Source organism: Formica exsecta, unplaced genomic scaffold, assembly GCF_003651465.1.
Source record: "Formica exsecta isolate Colony F162 unplaced genomic scaffold, ASM365146v1 scaffold38, whole genome shotgun sequence".
NCBI lineage: Eukaryota > Metazoa > Arthropoda > Insecta > Hymenoptera > Formicidae > Formica > Formica exsecta.
The window spans coordinates 2,018,729-2,039,457 of record NW_021851042.1 but is presented as its reverse complement, the minus strand read 5'-3'; the positions used below and the strand labels follow the sequence as shown (position 1 = coordinate 2,039,457).

Genomic DNA, 20,729 nt, shown 5'->3' with positions numbered 1-20,729 from the left:
TAATATTTCTAAAAAATGCAATATTTCTAAAAATACAATATTATAATAATAATATTTCTAAAAAACGCAATAATTATGCATCTTAATTGACATGCACATTTCAAGCCGCGCCCGATTCGTGTAATTTTTCTTGCTCATTATTGAGATAATTTGGCATAAGCCATCAACCTAAAAAACGTAATTAATAGAAAATTAATCTTTGAAAGCCGATAATTGTGCATAAGTTAGTTATCCAGCAAACGAACACGAACACAACAAGAACTTTCCAATCCGTTGCATAGCTGATTCGGTGAAAGCACTTTATAGCTCACGCCTATTGTTAATGGAATACCAAGCAAAACGCAATGTTAAAGTAAATAAGTTTGACAACACGCGAAATCGCAATCGCGGCATTGAGAAATGGCAAAAAGGAACGATGTGATAAAAAAAGAGAGAGAGAGAGAGTTAAAGCCAACATGACCCGATTAACGTACTTCAGAGCACGCGGGCGATCTCCACCTTTCTCTTTGTGATTCGCAGTGATTTAATCGATAAGCTACATAGTATGTAGCTACCGCATTTCTTATACCTGGAAAGCTCGTTTGACACGAGGTTACTCTGCGGCGAGTACTCCGCCGGGTTCTTGTACATGCTACAGACGAGCATTTCCTTGCACGTCTCTTCGTAGAATCTCAGTTGCCCGAAGATTACATCCAGTCGTTCGATTATCGGCCCGTAATACTCATCGTCCGTTTCTTGCCTTGAGATCGATACAGACGAGCTCTTGGCGGTTGCGACGGGTGTCAAGAGTCTCTGATGAGTCGGTCGTACGTTTGGCGCGAACACGGTATAAGGATTCTTTACCGATGTCTTCGTACCGGATACGAGACTGATGGGATTTACCGAAAGTACAGCGGCAGTTGGCTGCGCCGCGGGTCGTTGATTGTATTTAATGTCGTTGAGATATCCGGAGTAGGCCAAGTTATGCGCGCTAGCTGTCATCAAATTATCTAAATAAGATGATGCAATCGATTTTATGTTTGACGTATATTGCGGCAATCTATACAAACCTGAATACATGAGACCGGAAGCTGCGCCTGGAGCTGGGACCACGCGATTTAACTGCTGACTGGACTCTTCGTAGGGCTCCTCATCAGGTTCAATGCCCCATTCTTTCAACTCTTCCATATCTTTCCGGTATTGAACATGAGGGTGGGCGTAATCGTAACCATCGAAGTCATCGCGATGAGGGTGATGGTCGTAATAAGATGGGAGAGGTACCGGAACTGGCACGTGATGATGATGATGCGCTATCTAAAAGAAAGATTTTGAATGAAAATATTTTATATATATCCAAAAAAAAAAAATGAGATGAGAGAAAGGGAAAACCGCTCGCATACTTGATGATGATGATGATGATATTTGGTGGCATGAGACGAATAGTAGCTGGAGCAGAGCTTGAAAATATGCGCGAACGCAGGAATGAAGAACAGTAGCAGTTTCAGGAAAAGTTTCTTCGCAGCGCCCACACCGAAAAGGAACGGAATGACGAACAGGAACTTCACTTTAATTAGCTTGATAATTAAGAGAAGCGCCAAGAAACTGGTTAACAATCTATTCTGTATGAACTTTTCTAAAATAAAACAAAATATTATATTGCAAATTTTGCAATTTTATAATTGCAATTTTTGTCATAAAACAATTATAAATATTATTTTCTAAATATTATAAGTATCACGTGCTTTTATTGATTATCAAAAATACTTACTAATTTTTTTAAAGAAGATTCGTCCCTCCTCTTGTACCACTTGTTGATTTCCGAAATCTACTCTGAGGAGAGCTCCATTCTCGTCAATCTCGCGCGGGCTTATCTTTACAGTTGCGCCCTCGAAAAAGAACTGCGGAAGTTGAATTTCGTAATTTCGTGTTGATAAAAATTTTACTGTTTTCTGTCGTAGAGCGTTCGTAATTTCTTCGAGTGGTGATTTATTCCCAAACTTCTGCCCTTGCTCTTTTTCTTCTTCGGCCGTTTTGTTTTCGCAGTCGTCCGTGTCGACATCATCTACGAGATTCTCACGAACATCGTTGGGATTTTCTGCTTTAGGACATGTATCGTAAGTGACGTTATTTTTCGTAAGAATCAGACCGTCGAAAACGGTGATATTATCTCTATCGATGAATGCATTGTCGAGGTACGTGTACGCGTTCTTTTGTATGCAGGAAAACGTCACTCTCTTGTCGCAGTCCCTGAAGAGTCCATGCCAGAGCTCGTTTCCCGTTTCGTTGATGTTTAACTTATCGAGCTTCAGGATCTTCGCATACAACCTGAATTTCTCGATACTGAACAGAGTCGAGTATGATAATGTTATCGAGAGACATAACAGGAACAACGTCGATCCCCAATGCATCTTTGATAGCACTTCTGTCGAGATTAACTACGTTTAATGTTATTATATTTTATATTTGACTCGATTTTTACGTGTATGACCAGAAATATGAGGTAGCGTACCGGAAACACTGCACGCTCTGAATGTACACCACCGGCGGTAGCACTGGTCAATTACTTATCTAGTAACTGAAACCGGCGCACTTTACATTTTGCAAATTTATCATCGTCACTTCGTTCACGTATGTACACGAATTCTTTGGTATCTACCTGCGGTCACCACATGCTCTTTCTACTTATTGGAGATGTCGACCCTCTCTCCTTTTTCGTGGCCGAAAATCTGACCTTCTCCCACCCCTTATCAACAATCCTCTTCTCTGCGCGAGAGCCTCTTCGGCGATTCGGCGTGATGTACAATCGGCAGACTCTGCCGTTGCAATCACGTTGCATCGCAGACGTCAATTGTCATGCTACTAATATGCTTGTGACTGTTGTCACATGTCACATCTTTCGATCTATCTTGTCTCTTTTTTACCTTTCTTTTTCTCTGTCTCACTCTCTTCCGTTGAGACGTGCACCGTTCGATTTCTCGCTCCGCACTAACCACGAGCCTTTCTCGCTTACAATTCACCTGAGCGTCAAGTGTGTCAAATGCCCTCCTACTCCTTCTTTGGCGAGCTGCTCCGTGGAAGGTCATTATCGTCTCCTCTCGGACTGCAACCGACCAGACTTGTGGTTGTACACGCGCACGTTTAAAACCGTTGGGCTCCTGGCCGAAGATCTGGTCAGATGCATAAATATGCAGCGACCTGGAGACACGTTGTTCCAATCGAATCCGAATGTCACGTCTATTCTTGTTTTCAGTGTTAAAGGGTCCGCATTTGCGTTCTGTCGCGTTTATAGTCGAATGTAATATATAATTTCGAATTTCACTGAAATTCAAAGATTGTACTTTTGATACAAATGTCCAGATGCAATATGCTTGCGCAAAGATGAGACTTAAATAACTTGTATTAAATTATATAAAATATATATATAAAAATCTGCTTTTACATTTATTACGTATTATGCAAGATTGTATATTCTCTATAGGATGTCTTATTAATTTTTCTACATCACGATAAACATGTGAGATTATGAGATATAATTAAGCCACAATTAACGTATATTATATACTGGCACGTAATGTCACTTTTATATAAAAAATTAATTATGGTCATTTATGAACTGTTGGTCGCAGTTCACTTCTTCGAAAGATGATGATGGCAAGAAATTTCCTCGCAAGAAAGTACATAGTTGAATTGTCGCATGGTCGGCCATTTATACAGAATTATATGTACGTCTGCTACGTGTTCCGGTGAAAATATAGTTCAACTTCCTTATCCATGCCGACGTAATGAATGGGAATCTAAAACATTAAACTAGAATTAAAATATTATAGTTATAAAAATTAATATGTTGAAGTCATTTAGATGCAATAACAATTAATTGCAACATGGATTTATGAACTGTTGTTTAATAAAAATATGTACTGTACATTGCGTTTAGATGTAAATATAAAAATTATTTTCGGATATAAATGATTTAGTAAGTATATATATTTTTTAAATTGTAGTTTACTGTTTGCATGTAATCTGTGTATATGTGTCAAGCCAAGACAAAATAAGAATATTTTTTTTATTAAATTCTAAATAAAGAGATATTCTTAAAGATATAAATTTCTCTAGCACCTGTCAGATACTAATACCAACCTCTCAGATACTATTTTTTATATTAAAATATTATAATCCGTCGATTAAAAAGATATTTTCACGTTTACTAATACGTTTTTAGAGTAAAATGACAGCGATAAATCGTCAGGCAATAAATATTTATATTTAATTTAACAATCAATTTTTTAAAATTTTATGTATGTAAGCACATACATTAATGGAAACACACTTTCAGATCCTGATTATAGCGAGGCATTCATACATTAATCATAAATGAATAGCTTTTTCCGCACGCGCTATACATATATACACCACGTTTTCTTATTGGTACATTGAAATAACATTGTGTTAAAGCATAATAATAAATTTCACATATGTGCATAAGCATTATTATAATGAGCAAAAAATTGTGTTGACGCAAATAATATTCGAAAAAAAACTCATTTATGATTAAACAATGTAATGTACTTTTACTTTGTGAAACAACATAATTTGTAATTCCTACGGAAATGATGTTTTACAATCTCTGAAGTGTGTTTTTACGATCTTTATCTATATATTCTTATTGGATATAAAATATCAAATTGGAATATTGAAAATAAAAAAATATCTTAAGTTAGAATAGGCATTATTTTGCTGCATTTAACTCGTCAATCGCATTTCTCAAGCTTTTCACTGGGTAGATTTCTAGTGAAGGTGTTCCCATTATTTCAGCCAGTAACTACGATGCATTTAATCCATGTTTAACTTACAAGTTACTTAAGTGACAGCTAAACATATCTTCTTCATCTCTCTAATGATATTTTTAGATAATTTTGATAATGTAATAATGACTAATGTAAAGATACCTGCGTCATATATTACATCTATCCAATGTGTTCTTTATTTTTCCCAATTTTGCTAAAAACAATTTTTCTCTCGAGACATAAAATCTTATTAAAACATATCATAGTTATTATATCTCTCTTTTTACATTACATTATATTTTATATATTTTTACACAGGTCACATAATATTAAAGCAATAGTTTTTATTACTTTATATATTTTTGGTACACAGATTATTGTTCGTATATAAATGAGTTTTGAAAGTAGCGTATTAATCAACAGATCGACAAATTGACCCGAGTCCCAAAGGCAGATAGGTCGCATCGATATCAAGGTTTTGGAGACATTATCTTACATTATGAGTTGACCAAGCAATTGATCAGGTGGGCCAAGTCAAAGTGAGTGGACCGGATGAATTCCATTAACCCACTAATAAAGATGCTACGTAGGTAGGTTGAGGTGCATGACCGGCTTACACGTTCGCTGCCGAAAAGCGATCATACACGCGTAAGGATCATTCGAAGAAACAGGATTTCACGTGGAGAATTTTGTTCCGCCTCGCAGAGACCTTACCTCCGTTGACGAATACAAAATATAATGTGCACATGCGCACGTCTCTGATTTCCTCACTTCTTCTGAGTTCTCGATACCCATGGAAGAACAAGAGGTTCATTCAACATTTCAACGTAACCCAGTTACATCTTGACTATAATTTATCATATAGTGATGCGGGCGACAAGAATTACCCGACTTTTCCATTTCGCGAAACTAAAAGCAGTATTATACATATATTGAAATTCACACGCTTTCAGATTATTTAACTTTAAGTAAAAATATCAGTTTATAATAATTAATATTTAGGTAATTAATATTTAAGTGTAAATGAATGAAGAATATATTTATTTTATTTCATTTATGATATTAAAATTTCTAATCAGAGATTAGTAAAATAATAATCAATTAAACAATAATCAATTAAAAATCTATTTTATATTTATCCTATAGTTTACGATACAAACAATTTGTTCTTAGCCATATTCTAATTTTCCCTTGAGAGTTATTATGTTATTACAGCGTCTTAGCCATATTCTAATTTTCCCTTGAGAGTTATTATGTTATTATAGCGCAAATTGTATGTGTACCGCTGAAATATACATTTAGTAAAACTTAATTTAACGGATTCGCTAGTAATTCCAGTAATTATTGTAATATGTGTATACATTACTGAGTTAATCAATCTCCCTTTTTTTCTAGGCTTATAATTATTTCATAATATACAACGGTCTCAAAAAGAGGAAGCAATTTTTGCCAGTCTGATTATAGCAGATTATTTGGGAGATATCATTGGCACGTGTGCGGCTGACTAATGTCATTAGAAAGTATTTCGGATAGCAGATATAGTTGGGAATTATCAGAGTCGTAAACCAGAAACGCAAACTTTAACGGCGATAGTAGCCCCAACAGAAAGTATTTGCGATGCATCGAAACTGGTTTGTACATGCACAAAGTGAACCAAGCAACTGGGACGTGTCACATATTGGGTGAGCGATAAAATTTAAGCTTTATGGCCATTTAAAAAAGATGTATTGTATGGTAATCGATAATTGTGAGTTCTATCGAAATTTATCATTCAATAATAATTTAAAGAGGATATTAGAAAATACATTTTCTTTTATTTTTAATATTTCAGATTTTTATTTTTTAATCGCATATAGATATTATTTTTCAAATCATCTTTTATAAAGAATGTTCTATTTATTAATACAGTGTTTAAAAATTTTATAATATTGATGTATTAAAAATTTTAATTTTAATTATTATAAAACAATATATTTTTAATTTTATAATATAAGTTCTTATATAATATACTCCCACAACTTTATGTCTACGTCAAATTAAAAATTTTTCCTTATAACAAAGATATTATAGTTAAGATTAGATATAAAATATCATAAAAGTTAACTGTCATTATCGTTAAAGAATCAATCATAACTTCTTTATATTCTCATATTTTGACAAAGAGAGCGATGACATTTACTCACTTATTTACCTATCTCCTACACTTCTTCCTATGAATCAGGCAACATGCAAATATAATATTATCGCACCATCTCTGACGGAACAAATAGCATACTCTATGCATTGCCTCATATTACGTAGTATAGACTGCCGTCGGATCTGTCATTGTGATTACATCAACTGACAAAGTGAGACGGTGAAATGGCTTTTGGCTTTTGTGACAGATATATATGTGTGTGAATAAGTAAACGGAAACATCCTATTAAATATGTACACGGAAATAAATATTGAAAACCAATAATCATATTCTTGTAACTAATATTATTAGAGTTAATATTAAGAAAAGTAAATATAACAAAATATTACAAAATTTTATTATTCTCTCAAGCAAATATTCCTTTATAGCGCAAAAAATAATAAAAATTGCTTTTGCGATTTAATGATTGCTTTTCTTTGTGACAAAATAATGCATAATTTTTTATATTTTCGATAGAGAGCAATATAAATTGCGCTAACTCCAAAATGACATATACATTTTATTAATTGTAGATTTGAAAATAAATTGTCATCAGGTATATATAGATTTTTTCAAGAACTTTTCTCGATAGTTATTGCGATAGTTATCGAGAGATACACGTAGGAAAGTGAACCAATCTATCCTCAGACGCGTCGCACCTACTTCCGGAACAGGAAACCCTCTTTTTGTCGGACGATACGAACACTTTCACCAATTTTCCCGATCGCGAAAGGGAGCGGGATCCCGTTGATCAGTGGGCTATCTAACGGTAATCGACAAATGACCTCGTGGTTTAAGCAGGTGCTTCCTCATCGAAACGACTAAAGGAGAGCATCCTGAGAAAATCAAACGCGCGACCATAAAGGCATACGCTTGTGCCACTGTCCACGGAGACGTCTGAAGATAAATTCACCTGCCGTTATTCTTTTCAAATCAGATCGCGTTGCCACCGAAAAGGCTACGTGTCAGGAACTTCAAGTAGATGGTCAATGCATTAATGTAGGTCGATCATTGCGCGAGTAAAAAGCTCGGACATGACACGACTGAAGAATTTAGCCGTACATAAAAATCACCAAAGCGCAACTGAGTTTATGTTAATTTTGAATAGAAACTGATAAATATTTAACGAAATAATATTCATTATGTATACATATTTATACATATAACAGTTAATTAGATAATTTTCAATAATATTTCACTGAACTTTATAGGAATTGATTTGATTGATATCTGCACACGAAAAATCTCTATTTTATTATTCTTACGAGCGTTATATTTATTTCTCTTCAAATTCCAGATTAGACCAGCCAAATATTTAAAGACTTAACAAAATTAAATCTTATAAATCTAACAAATCAACGAATTTCTCAAATGATATAAAGAACAGACTTACTGGATAAATAAGTGTACAAAATGCTGAATAAATATCCCACAAATCAGTGGATTTTGCAATAAATTGGAAAGTAGGTGTGAGAAATATCTCTTCAAATAAAAGATGACTATAAATAATCGCGGTTGGTTTTAGCATGAAAAGTATATGTATAATACAGAAGAAATAGAAATTTTCGGACCATGACGTAAGAAAAAAAACCGTTACAGACCTCGAATATGTTTTATCTGTGTTTTTTCAAAACGATTTGCATATATCTGTTAAATCTTGAACTTGATTGAAGTCACGAATAACTTTCGACACCTGGTGTCGATATTCCTCACGCTCTTCAAAGACTCTCAACCGGTATACTAAGTGTATCAGATAAAATGGATTTCTTACACTTCCGGCAACATTCAAGGTCGGTTACTTACTAGAAAGTCATGGAAAGAAGCTTGGAAGATTCTTCAGAAGATTGCGCCACTATCTTACAAACAAAATCAATAAACAATTTAAAAATAAATTTTTGAGACATAAAAAATTTATAATGTGGTTATTATTAAACTAACAATATAATATATCATTAATTTTTATTAAATTAAATTGTTGTAATTACTAAAAAATTAAACGATATCTTCTTTTTTTAAATGTATCAATTTTCTATGTGATTTTTATTTAAAAATATTTCTTTTATAAAAAATACTAAAAATGTGAACAATATATGTATCAATAAAATACATTTTTTTAATCATTGTATAAGATTGCAATATCTTTTATTTAAAAATATACATATACAATAATATGTTATACAATCAACAATCTAAATTCCATATAACAAAGGCATATTTTTAGAATGCGACTCGGTTTGCTGTAATTCAATTTTTACATTCGAATTTGACGATGGAACATTATTGGAAGTTAATTTTTCAGCTGTAGCCTGCCATTCATCCATGTCTGTCATATCTGTCTTATGAGTAACATCAGATTGATTTGTGCTTGTTATTAAATCAACAGTTTTCTCGGTTACATTAATGAGATTGGTATTAGATGAATTTCTGTCAAAGATGAAATTTCTTTTTTCTGCATTTACCGTTGTTTCTATCTTTGAAATATTTTTTATCGAATCAGCAGTTACATTGGTGTTTCCATATTGATGGAGAGCATTGTAATTTGCTATATTCCAATTAGAGATCATGGAATTTGAGCTTATTTCTGATGATGATTTTTGATAGTCCTGGTAGTCCGGATAATCGATACTCTTCGCGTTTGAGATAGCTTCTCCTACTATCGGGGTGCGATTAGATCCATCATCTGCGGTTTTCTCCTGAATCACTTTGTCGTACGATAACATCATCGGCCGTTTGTGGAAGCTGCGACCCCATCCACCCCCACCGCCATAGCCGCCGCCTCCTCCTGAAGGGGGACCATAACTACTTGGTGGAGGTGCACCATAACTATCACTAGGTCCGCCACCACCACCACCCGAGGCTTTCGTAAGAAGTACAATTTCTTTGAGTTGTCCTAGAAAGTGTTACCAGGTAAAAGATGTAGATGTTATTGAATGTTTCACGAAGATATTTAGTTTTGTTATTTATAGACTTTGTTATAAAAGATTGCGATTATATTAATTTTCTATATTGTTATAAATTATCAAAGTTAGTGATTATCAAAATTTTGTAATAGAGCATCAACGCGCGCGCGCGCGCGAATGTAAATTAGTGCGAGCGATTAAGAAATTGTATTTAGATCTCAACAATTAGACACAAAACATATAAATATTAAAAAACAAAGCTTCCTTTATGAGGAAGCAAAAATTAATCGTACCTCCACCACCGCCTTGCCATGGACCGCCGCCGCCGCCGCCTCCGCCTTGCCACGGACCGCCGCCGCCGCCTCCGCCTCCACCCTTTCCAAATTTGCTCATCAACATCATCATGGAAATCATCATAGACATGCCGCCCATCATCATACTTTTAAGTGACATCAATCCTATCGTATACCAGGTATTTAAGATTTTTTTATTTTATAATAAGATATTTTGATATGATTTAAACATTTTCCAGAATAGAAATATGAATAATGTTTGAATAGTGAAAATATATGTCCAATGCAACAAGAGAGCATGGAAGAATATAATAATAAATAATAATAAATATAATAATAAAAATAATATTATACCTATTAACTTCATTTTGACCATCATTAGCATGCCCATCATCATCATCTGGCATTTGCCGCCTTTACCACCACCTCCACCGCATCCTCCACCGCATCCTCCTTTTTTACCTCGTCCTGTAACAAATTATATTTAACAATTTAATTGTGAGAACAATAATTTCTTAAACAATGCACAAGTTCTATAGATGTATCTAAAAATATTTGAACATTTCTAAGAAATATTTGAGGATTTAAGATGCCTTTAATGTCTGTATTACGTATCTGCAATCTTGTTCCAATATTCTTTGCACTAACCTTCCGCTACAGGTGTTTCGTCGTACATTACATCGATTTGATTCTTTTCACGCTTACTATTCCATCTAGGTAACATGATACGCAGAGTAAAGGAATTGAAAAAATCATCCAAGCTGCGTTCGATGCTGACGTCCGTATCATTTATGGCTCGACCGTCGGATCTATGTATTGTTCTGATCTTCACCAATTTTATGTCTTGTCCGAGCACGTTGATCAGTGGGCTATCTAACGGTAATCGACAAATGACCTCGTGGTTTAAGCAGGTGCTTCCTCATCGAAACGACTAAAGGAGAGCATCCTGAGAAAATCAAACGCGCGACCATAAAGGCATACGCTTGTGCCACTGTCCACGGAGACGTCTGAAGATAAATTCACCTGCCGTTATTCTTTTCAAATCAGATCGCGTTGCCACCGAAAAGGCTACGTGTCAGGAACTTCAAGTAGATGGTCAATGCATTAATGTAGGTCGATCATTGCGCGAGTAAAAAGCTCGGACATGACACGACTGAAGAATTTAGCCGTACATAAAAATCACCAAAGCGCAACTGAGTTTATGTTAATTTTGAATAGAAACTGATAAATATTTAACGAAATAATATTCATTATGTATACATATTTATACATATAACAGTTAATTAGATAATTTTCAATAATATTTCACTGAACTTTATAGGAATTGATTTGATTGATATCTGCACACGAAAAATCTCTATTTTATTATTCTTACGAGCGTTATATTTATTTCTCTTCAAATTCCAGATTAGACCAGCCAAATATTTAAAGACTTAACAAAATTAAATCTTATAAATCTAACAAATCAACGAATTTCTCAAATGATATAAAGAACAGACTTACTGGATAAATAAGTGTACAAAATGCTGAATAAATATCCCACAAATCAGTGGATTTTGCAATAAATTGGAAAGTAGGTGTGAGAAATATCTCTTCAAATAAAAGATGACTATAAATAATCGCGGTTGGTTTTAGCATGAAAAGTATATGTATAATACAGAAGAAATAGAAATTTTCGGACCATGACGTAAGAAAAAAAACCGTTACAGACCTCGAATATGTTTTATCTGTGTTTTTTCAAAACGATTTGCATATATCTGTTAAATCTTGAACTTGATTGAAGTCACGAATAACTTTCGACACCTGGTGTCGATATTCCTCACGCTCTTCAAAGACTCTCAACCGGTATACTAAGTGTATCAGATAAAATGGATTTCTTACACTTCCGGCAACATTCAAGGTCGGTTACTTACTAGAAAGTCATGGAAAGAAGCTTGGAAGATTCTTCAGAAGATTGCGCCACTATCTTACAAACAAAATCAATAAACAATTTAAAAATAAATTTTTGAGACATAAAAAATTTATAATGTGGTTATTATTAAACTAACAATATAATATATCATTAATTTTTATTAAATTAAATTGTTGTAATTACTAAAAAATTAAACGATATCTTCTTTTTTTAAATGTATCAATTTTCTATGTGATTTTTATTTAAAAATATTTCTTTTATAAAAAATACTAAAAATGTGAACAATATATGTATCAATAAAATACATTTTTTTAATCATTGTATAAGATTGCAATATCTTTTATTTAAAAATATACATATACAATAATATGTTATACAATCAACAATCTAAATTCCATATAACAAAGGCATATTTTTAGAATGCGACTCGGTTTGCTGTAATTCAATTTTTACATTCGAATTTGACGATGGAACATTATTGGAAGTTAATTTTTCAGCTGTAGCCTGCCATTCATCCATGTCTGTCATATCTGTCTTATGAGTAACATCAGATTGATTTGTGCTTGTTATTAAATCAACAGTTTTCTCGGTTACATTAATGAGATTGGTATTAGATGAATTTCTGTCAAAGATGAAATTTCTTTCTTCTGCATTTACCGTTGTTTCTATCTTTGAAATATTTTTTATCGAATCAGCAGTTACATTGGTGTTTCCATATTGATGGAGAGCATTGTAATTTGCTATATTCCAATTAGAGATCATGGAATTTGAGCTTATTTCTGATGATGATTTTTGATAGTCCTGGTAGTCCGGATAATCGATACTCTTCGCGTTTGAGATAGCTTCTCCTACTATCGGGGTGCGATTAGATCCATCATCTGCGGTTTTCTCCTGAATCACTTTGTCGTACGATAACATCATCGGCCGTTTGTGGAAGCTGCGACCCCATCCACCCCCACCGCCATAGCCGCCGCCTCCTCCTGAAGGGGGACCATAACTACTTGGTGGAGGTGCACCATAACTATCACTAGGTCCGCCACCACCACCACCCGAGGCTTTCGTAAGAAGTACAATTTCTTTGAGTTGTCCTAGAAAGTGTTACCAGGTAAAAGATGTAGATGTTATTGAATGTTTCACGAAGATATTTAGTTTTGTTATTTATAGACTTTGTTATAAAAGATTGCGATTATATTAATTTTCTATATTGTTATAAATTATCAAAGTTAGTGATTATCAAAATTTTGTAATAGAGCATCAACGCGCGCGCGCGCGCGAATGTAAATTAGTGCGAGCGATTAAGAAATTGTATTTAGATCTCAACAATTAGACACAAAACATATAAATATTAAAAAACAAAGCTTCCTTTATGAGGAAGCAAAAATTAATCGTACCTCCACCACCGCCTTGCCATGGACCGCCGCCGCCGCCGCCTCCGCCTTGCCACGGACCGCCGCCGCCGCCTCCGCCTCCACCCTTTCCAAATTTGCTCATCAACATCATCATGGAAATCATCATAGACATGCCGCCCATCATCATACTTTTAAGTGACATCAATCCTATCGTATACCAGGTATTTAAGATTTTTTTATTTTATAATAAGATATTTTGATATGATTTAAACATTTTCCAGAATAGAAATATGAATAATGTTTGAATAGTGAAAATATATGTCCAATGCAACAAGAGAGCATGGAAGAATATAATAATAAATAATAATAAATATAATAATAAAAATAATATTATACCTATTAACTTCATTTTGACCATCATTAGCATGCCCATCATCATCATCTGGCATTTGCCGCCTTTACCACCACCTCCACCGCATCCTCCACCGCATCCTCCTTTTTTACCTCGTCCTGTAACAAATTATATTTAACAATTTAATTGTGAGAACAATAATTTCTTAAACAATGCACAAGTTCTATAGATGTATCTAAAAATATTTGAACATTTCTAAGAAATATTTGAGGATTTAAGATGCCTTTAATGTCTGTATTACGTATCTGCAATCTTGTTCCAATATTCTTTGCACTAACCTTCCGCTACAGGTGTTTCGTCGTACATTACATCGATTTGATTCTTTTCACGCTTACTATTCCATCTAGGTAACATGATACGCAGAGTAAAGGAATTGAAAAAATCATCCAAGCTGCGTTCGATGCTGACGTCCGTATCATTTATGGCTCGACCGTCCGATCTATGTATTGTTCTGATCTTCACCAATTTCATGTCTTGTCCGAGCAGAGTAATTTCCTCGAGGCGAGTTATTGTCTCGAAGAAACGAACGAAACGCTTCTTGATGCAGCTGAGAGAAAATTCAATAACGCATTTGCCTATGTCCTTTACGGGAAACTTTGGAAAACCATCGTTATCGTTGTTTTTCATGGAATCGTTTCTGGGTGATGGAACTACCTTTACGTCGATCTTAATGCCATTTTGCTTGATATTAAATATTTGACGTTCGACTGGCGCCTGGTGCAACCCCGTATCAAAAATGTAATCCTTGACATTTCGGATCCCATTCTTTTCGTACGCATTCGCATGGACCGCGCACGCAATCAATAGACAAAGGATGAACATAGGTTCAAGCACTTTTGCACAGTGAGTAGTTAATGCCGATCGATACCGATGACGATGATAAATGACGGAGATAACTTTGGGAGGATTACACTGACTGACACTGACTGATCTTTGGATCATCGCAATCGTTTATATACATTGGGATTTATGTCATTCGCGGTATCCTCGCGACGCTTTGTCACGATTGTCATTACTTGCAGCGAGAAACAAGTAGTCTTCTAATAATAAGATTGAAGAGGCGAATCGAAATCATTCATCGAGTTTCTGCCACAACTAGATGGTACATGCAATAATCAAAGCAAACGTTTCCGGATACAGCATTACAAGCTACTATATTACGTTGACACGCTTATAAGAACATTTCAAAGAATGAGACAGTTTGTGCCACTTACAAATTAATTACAGGCTTAAAACTTAAAAGATCACAGATTCTATAATCAAAATAAAAACAATCTGTAATTAAAATAGATTTAATAATTGTCTGTTGGTATATAGGGGAAAGTTGGGTAAAACTGGGTAGGCGGGTCAAATCGGGTACTCCTGTTTTTTCGTAATAAATGCTGCTATCTATGGCTAACTTGTGTTATTAGTTGTAGATTGGCGCCATCATTATTTTAAAACAAACCCTGCCCCTGTGCACACAATATTTCTTTTTTAATAAAAGTTCAAAGTTTTTAGCCCCAAAAAAATCGATATCGAGGCAAGAATCGAGTCGTCGCGCACTTTTTCTGGATAGAGCATCTATTTCATTAATTCAGTATTGCATCCTGTACATATTACAGAGTTTATCATATTATTTTTGATCGGCACTTTGTACGCCGGAATATACAACCGCTATATTTGTTACTTCCCTTGTGTTGGGGCAAAACCGGGTACTTACACATCTCATATAATAAAAAAATGAAGAACTGTTATCCTGACTTTGTGTTCTTACAAAAAACAACTTGGTAACCAAAAATTTTTTTTTCAGCAACTAGCTTTATTTTCTCATAGTTTAAGGTTCACTAAAGACTACTAACGGTCGGCAAAATTTTTTTTACTCAGATTTTTTGTAAGAAGACAAATCCAAAAAGATACCCAATTTTACCCTACTTTCCCTATATTATTTAATAAAACGTTTGATTACAATTTCTTATTTTCATATTCTTTGTTTATTAAAGAAAATATGTCGAAATACTTATTGTTAGTATTTTCTTGGAGATATAATGTAACACTATTATTTTTTATCATATATATATATATAACTTAAATCAAGTCTAAAATGAAAAATTCAATTACCGCCGGCATTAGCGTTATCCAAAGCGTACCACGTGGAGGTTGCACGGTCGGATTTACGCTTCTGTGTGTGTGTGTGTGTGTTGTGTGTGTTGTGTGTGTGTGTGTGTGTGTGTGTGTGTGTGTTGTGTGTGTGTGTGTGTGCGTGCGTGCATGAGTGCGTTTTTGTGTGTGTGTGTGTGTAATAAGGTAGATTATGCGCGCCTTGAGAATAGCAACACATTATGATTTGATGCAGGATTGTCAGTCTGATGATCGTCCATCGTGGTGAAGGTGCTGGCCTTATTACTTCTTAATTCGTCCGTACATTCACCTTTAGAGATATTTATGTTTAATCGTAGCAATTCAATTAGTGTAACAGTAAACATGTGCATTTTTCAGCGCGTGATGCGGTTATACATGATGCGTTTACGCTGGCTAGTTAGAGAAGTTCAAGATAATTTTCTCATTAAGCTAACGAAATTCCTGATGACTATCGTTAATCACTATGACAAGCACTTTTATTGCAGTGTATGTATTCTCCGATACATTATACAATTTTTCAATGATCCCTGCAATTATTACAGTTATAATGACAACACATTACATATGTGTCTTTATAAATGTTTTTTATTATTACAACTTTAACAGTAACAAAATAAATATTCAAAAATCATGTACATGATCTTGGGCAATCTGCGTGCATGACGATGGTGCGCTTTCTCAATAAACATTGGTTGAAAATGCAACAGCGGCCGCAATAAATATACGTATGATAATTTATGAAATGATAAATGAAGCCAGATGAGATCTTAGAGGGGCGAATAAGAAGTGTAATGATGACGAGATAGAAAGAGAAGGGAGAAACGAAGAAAGATGAGAAGGAAACATAGAAAGATAGACATGAGGAGAAGACACGAGGCGATAGTGCGTTAGAGGATAGAAAGAAACAGCAAGGAAAAAAAGAAACTCGGTGAGGTAGAGATGTGCTAAAGATGATTCTGTCGTGTACCGGCGAGTGCGGACACTACTCGTCAGGTTAGATCATCGGGCTGAGATTAATTCTGCAGGATCGATCTGCGGTCGCGCGCGTTGCCGTATTTCAGCACGGCCTGCTGAAGGGAGTCGTGAACGGAATCGAGGGATCTTCCGTATCCGGAGTGTCCGAATCCGTGTCCGTGATGCTCCTCCGAGCTGTGCGTATGCGAGCTGGTGTACACCGGTTTGCTGACGATTTCGTACGTGGTCTTCTTTTCGCCGCCGCTAGCCAAGGACTTGAGGCCGATAATGGCTGACAACATTAGCGCCATTAGACCGGTCATCAAAGCTTTTCCGGAAAGCGCTGCCAGCGCGGCCAGACCCATCGCACCAAGAGTTGCCTTCATCATCATCGCAGCGGCCATCAAACCACCGCTACCTTTGTCCTTTTTACGTCCTGTATTAAATATAAAATGATAATTAATATCTTTTAAAACGGGAATGATCGAGATGAAACACACTGATTCGAATACATATATTTTTGTAAGATAAACTCTCTGAGTTTAAACAGTTTAATAATCTAATAATCTTCTGGTTATTTACTATTTTCTTTATTATACTTAGATAAATAATAAAATTAAAATTCTAACCTGTTTCAACATTCTGATTGCCACCCAAGCCAAGTTGCGCAAGCGCATTTTCGTTAAAACTCCTAGCAGCTTCAAAGGTTTTTGGATCGAAAAGCTTGATGGAGATTGAGTGGCTGTTAAGGTAACTGCCGACCTTGTGAGCCAAATAGGCATCCAGCCTCTTCTCAACGTCGTTCGGGAAGTCCCTCGCCAAATTGGCGACTACTTCCGATGCCGAAACATTGGTGGAACTGTCCTCTTTGATCACAGATATACCCGGCAGGATACCGATGTTCTCCTGCTCCGACAGTTTATCCAGGAAAGACACCACGTCCAGCTTGAGGCATGTGGCACTGTATGACTTTCCGCAATCTTTGTTTAAATTAGACGCCAGATTTTCCGGCGCTTCTTCCACCATTTGTCTCGAAGTGCGTCTCTCGATCTCTGCGTTGACGCATCCCGAAAGAAAAAGTACCAGAAGAAGGAGGAGATGACAACGTGACAAATGGGCGACGTGCGTAATTCCTTTCATCGCGAATTTTTAGATGTTTCTTTGATGTTTGGTCGGAGTAAGAAGAATTTGTGCAGATTTTTTTTTGTCCCAGGTCTACGGACCGCCAGCAGCGCGACGATATCCTCGAAGACGAAGGACTTTGAAGCTGACGGATGAAACGCCTATCGTGCACTGGGCATATCCTCGGATACTTGCAGTATATATAGAGCGAGTCAACAGGTAGTCCTTTTTCCTTTTTGCCTTTCGGTCGTTTCATACATTCTCCGTAGTCGAGAGTACCGGCGACGGAACTCTCTTCTTTGTGGATGTTGAAGAGGAGGCAGGGGCCTCTCACAGCCGCCCAGTAGCTACGGCAAGAGGGAGCGTCAAATAGAGCGGAGAATTCGAATCTGAGTCAAATTTACGTAAGAAAAAAAACATTACCAATAAACGAGTACGATAAATGATGAATGAGAGCGAATGCTCACCGCCTCGATACCAATTTAATTGTGTTATCGACAATAAGTTGATGTATACGTGCGATTAATTATTTTTTAAGCATCTCTTATATTATCTAATAATCAATGCTATAATCTATAAAAAATTTCTTCATATCTTTCTTATTTATAAGTTTATATAATAATTAATATATACAATATATATACAATATATATACAATATATATACAATATATATACAATATATATACAATATAAAGTGTCTATACATCTGATCCAAAAAATCTAGAAATTGTTCTTGCGTTATTACAAAAATGTAATTTTATAAGAATAGAACAAAAGCTAACTTCAAATTAGAGACAATAACACGATATAGGGATGAAATCAATTGGATTAATCATTCCAACTACATGTAAATTATTTAATTGATAATTGCCGGTATCATCGGCACTCGATCGCCCAGCGCAAGGTCACTTTCGATTTCATGAATGAAACCAAAAGGCCAACAGGACAAATTTTACAAAGTTTGCAAACCGGACACAAGTAAGAATCGCAGAGTGAAAAATTTGTCACGATAAGTATATCATGAAAATTATTATTGCGAGGCGAGGCGAAACGAGACGGGAGTCCTACTTTAAATCAGCCCAGTTTAGCTAGCTTGTAGGAGATCCGATTTTCGCGCGCTACGCTTGAGCAATAGCGCTTCAGACGGATCTGCCGATGTGAAAGTACGCAGTCGATTTTCACGAGCAACTCGATAGGATCTTATCGTGGCATGCACGTATGTATCTGTATGCGTTGCACGTCTTGATATGACGCGCTCGCAAACCATGCGGCAGGTGTGCCGACTTAGAACGGACTAGCCTTCTTCTTGAAGCATCCATTTCGCCATTTATTGCTTCCTTTTTCATGCGATGCCTTCCTTTCGTTAATAATCGCGCGATCTCGAACGCGTCACGCTGTTCCTGTTCTCGTCAAGTTATGCGCGACAGATCGAGCCAATAGTGGGCGTTTCACGATCGTAAACATCGACGAAAGGGATAAATAGGAAAAAAAATATTTTGCATTTATCTCCCTCATTAATTAAATCAAAAATTTTATAGAAAAATCAAAATATATTTTGCATTTATCTTCATTGCTAATTAAATAAAAAAAGTTATAGTAAAAGGAGATATTAAAATATTTGATATATATTTGATCACACGTTCATTCACGTACTTATTCTGACATTGTAATTTTATTGTCTTTTTTTTATTTTGTCAAACCTCAACTAGAACTATCCGCAGTATAATCTGTACTTCCTGGTTTTTAGAGAGTAGACATTAACTGAAACCGCAACATTGTACTGTATTTGGGACATTCGACAAAAAATAATGCCATTTAATCTCACGATTCATCATTAAATAGTCTATGATAGATAAAAAAAGATATAAGAAGAAAAGAAAAGTTAATATGTGTATTTCTATTTAAATTTATTTTACTTATTTATTTTAATCATCATATTTTCATACTTTAAAACAAAAATAGTGCACATTATATAGAATAAATAATAAACTTTCAAAATATTCTATAAAATCTTTTTTAATAAAAACAAAAGAATCTTTCAAATTAAATTCTTATTATCGCGATAATAATATGTGAAATTTATGACAAAGAATAGAATTTTTTTTTATTATAGAGTACTTAAAAAATAATAGGCTATAGCATGCATTTACAAGTGCGAATATAATGTTATAGCGAGAGAATTCGTATGAAGACCATTATTGTGCATTCCGGAACACCATAGTTACCCTATTTTCAGTTGAAATTGAGATAGGCGTTATTTCAAGAAAGTCGTTCGCATTTACCTAATAATTTGCCACAATTCAAAGAACATTCACGCAGAATCAGCAATAAAACGTATCAATAATTTCTCCTTGATAGTTATCGCAGCAAATCATATTCTTACATATTGAAATTGTTAAAATACCAATAATGGGACAGTTAGAAATTTAGAAATATATACGTATGTAATCTGGAAAAATTATTCGTACTGGAAATTATCGAACGTCTGGAGAAAACATTGTTTATCACATTGCTAATAAACAGTACCTGTAACATTTTTACAGACGATTTTCTTGCTTCTGGGAAAGCAATCTTTGTCGTTCTTTACTTTGGTGCACATATGCACAAGCATATAAATTGTTGTTTTATTTTATAAGTGACATTGCCACTATTTTTTACCGAGAAAAATAAGATTCCAGTGCTTTAACGAGTAAGTTTGACTTATTATTTTGATTATAAATATTTC

At 35.0% G+C, this 20,729-nt stretch overlaps 1 protein-coding gene and 1 pseudogene across 1 annotated transcript in view; both read right to left on the bottom strand.

Moving 5' to 3' along the window:
• The window catches only part of LOC115239436, a 2,726-nt gene extending 339 nt beyond the window's left edge, over window positions 1-2,387 (bottom strand). Inside the window, exons 1-4 of the mRNA XM_029813949.1 lie at window positions 1,748-2,387; window positions 1,380-1,612; window positions 1,050-1,293; window positions 569-989 (exon numbers count right to left, since the gene is read on the bottom strand). Coding sequence (XP_029669809.1) covers window positions 569-989; window positions 1,050-1,293; window positions 1,380-1,612; window positions 1,748-2,387 — 1,538 coding nt within the window. The remainder of the gene's footprint in view (window positions 1-568; window positions 990-1,049; window positions 1,294-1,379; window positions 1,613-1,747) is intronic.
• A 14,551-nt stretch (window positions 2,388-16,938) lies between these two features.
• On the bottom strand, window positions 16,939-18,262 carry LOC115239446 (annotated as a pseudogene).
• Window positions 18,263-20,729: the final 2,467 nt, after the last annotated feature.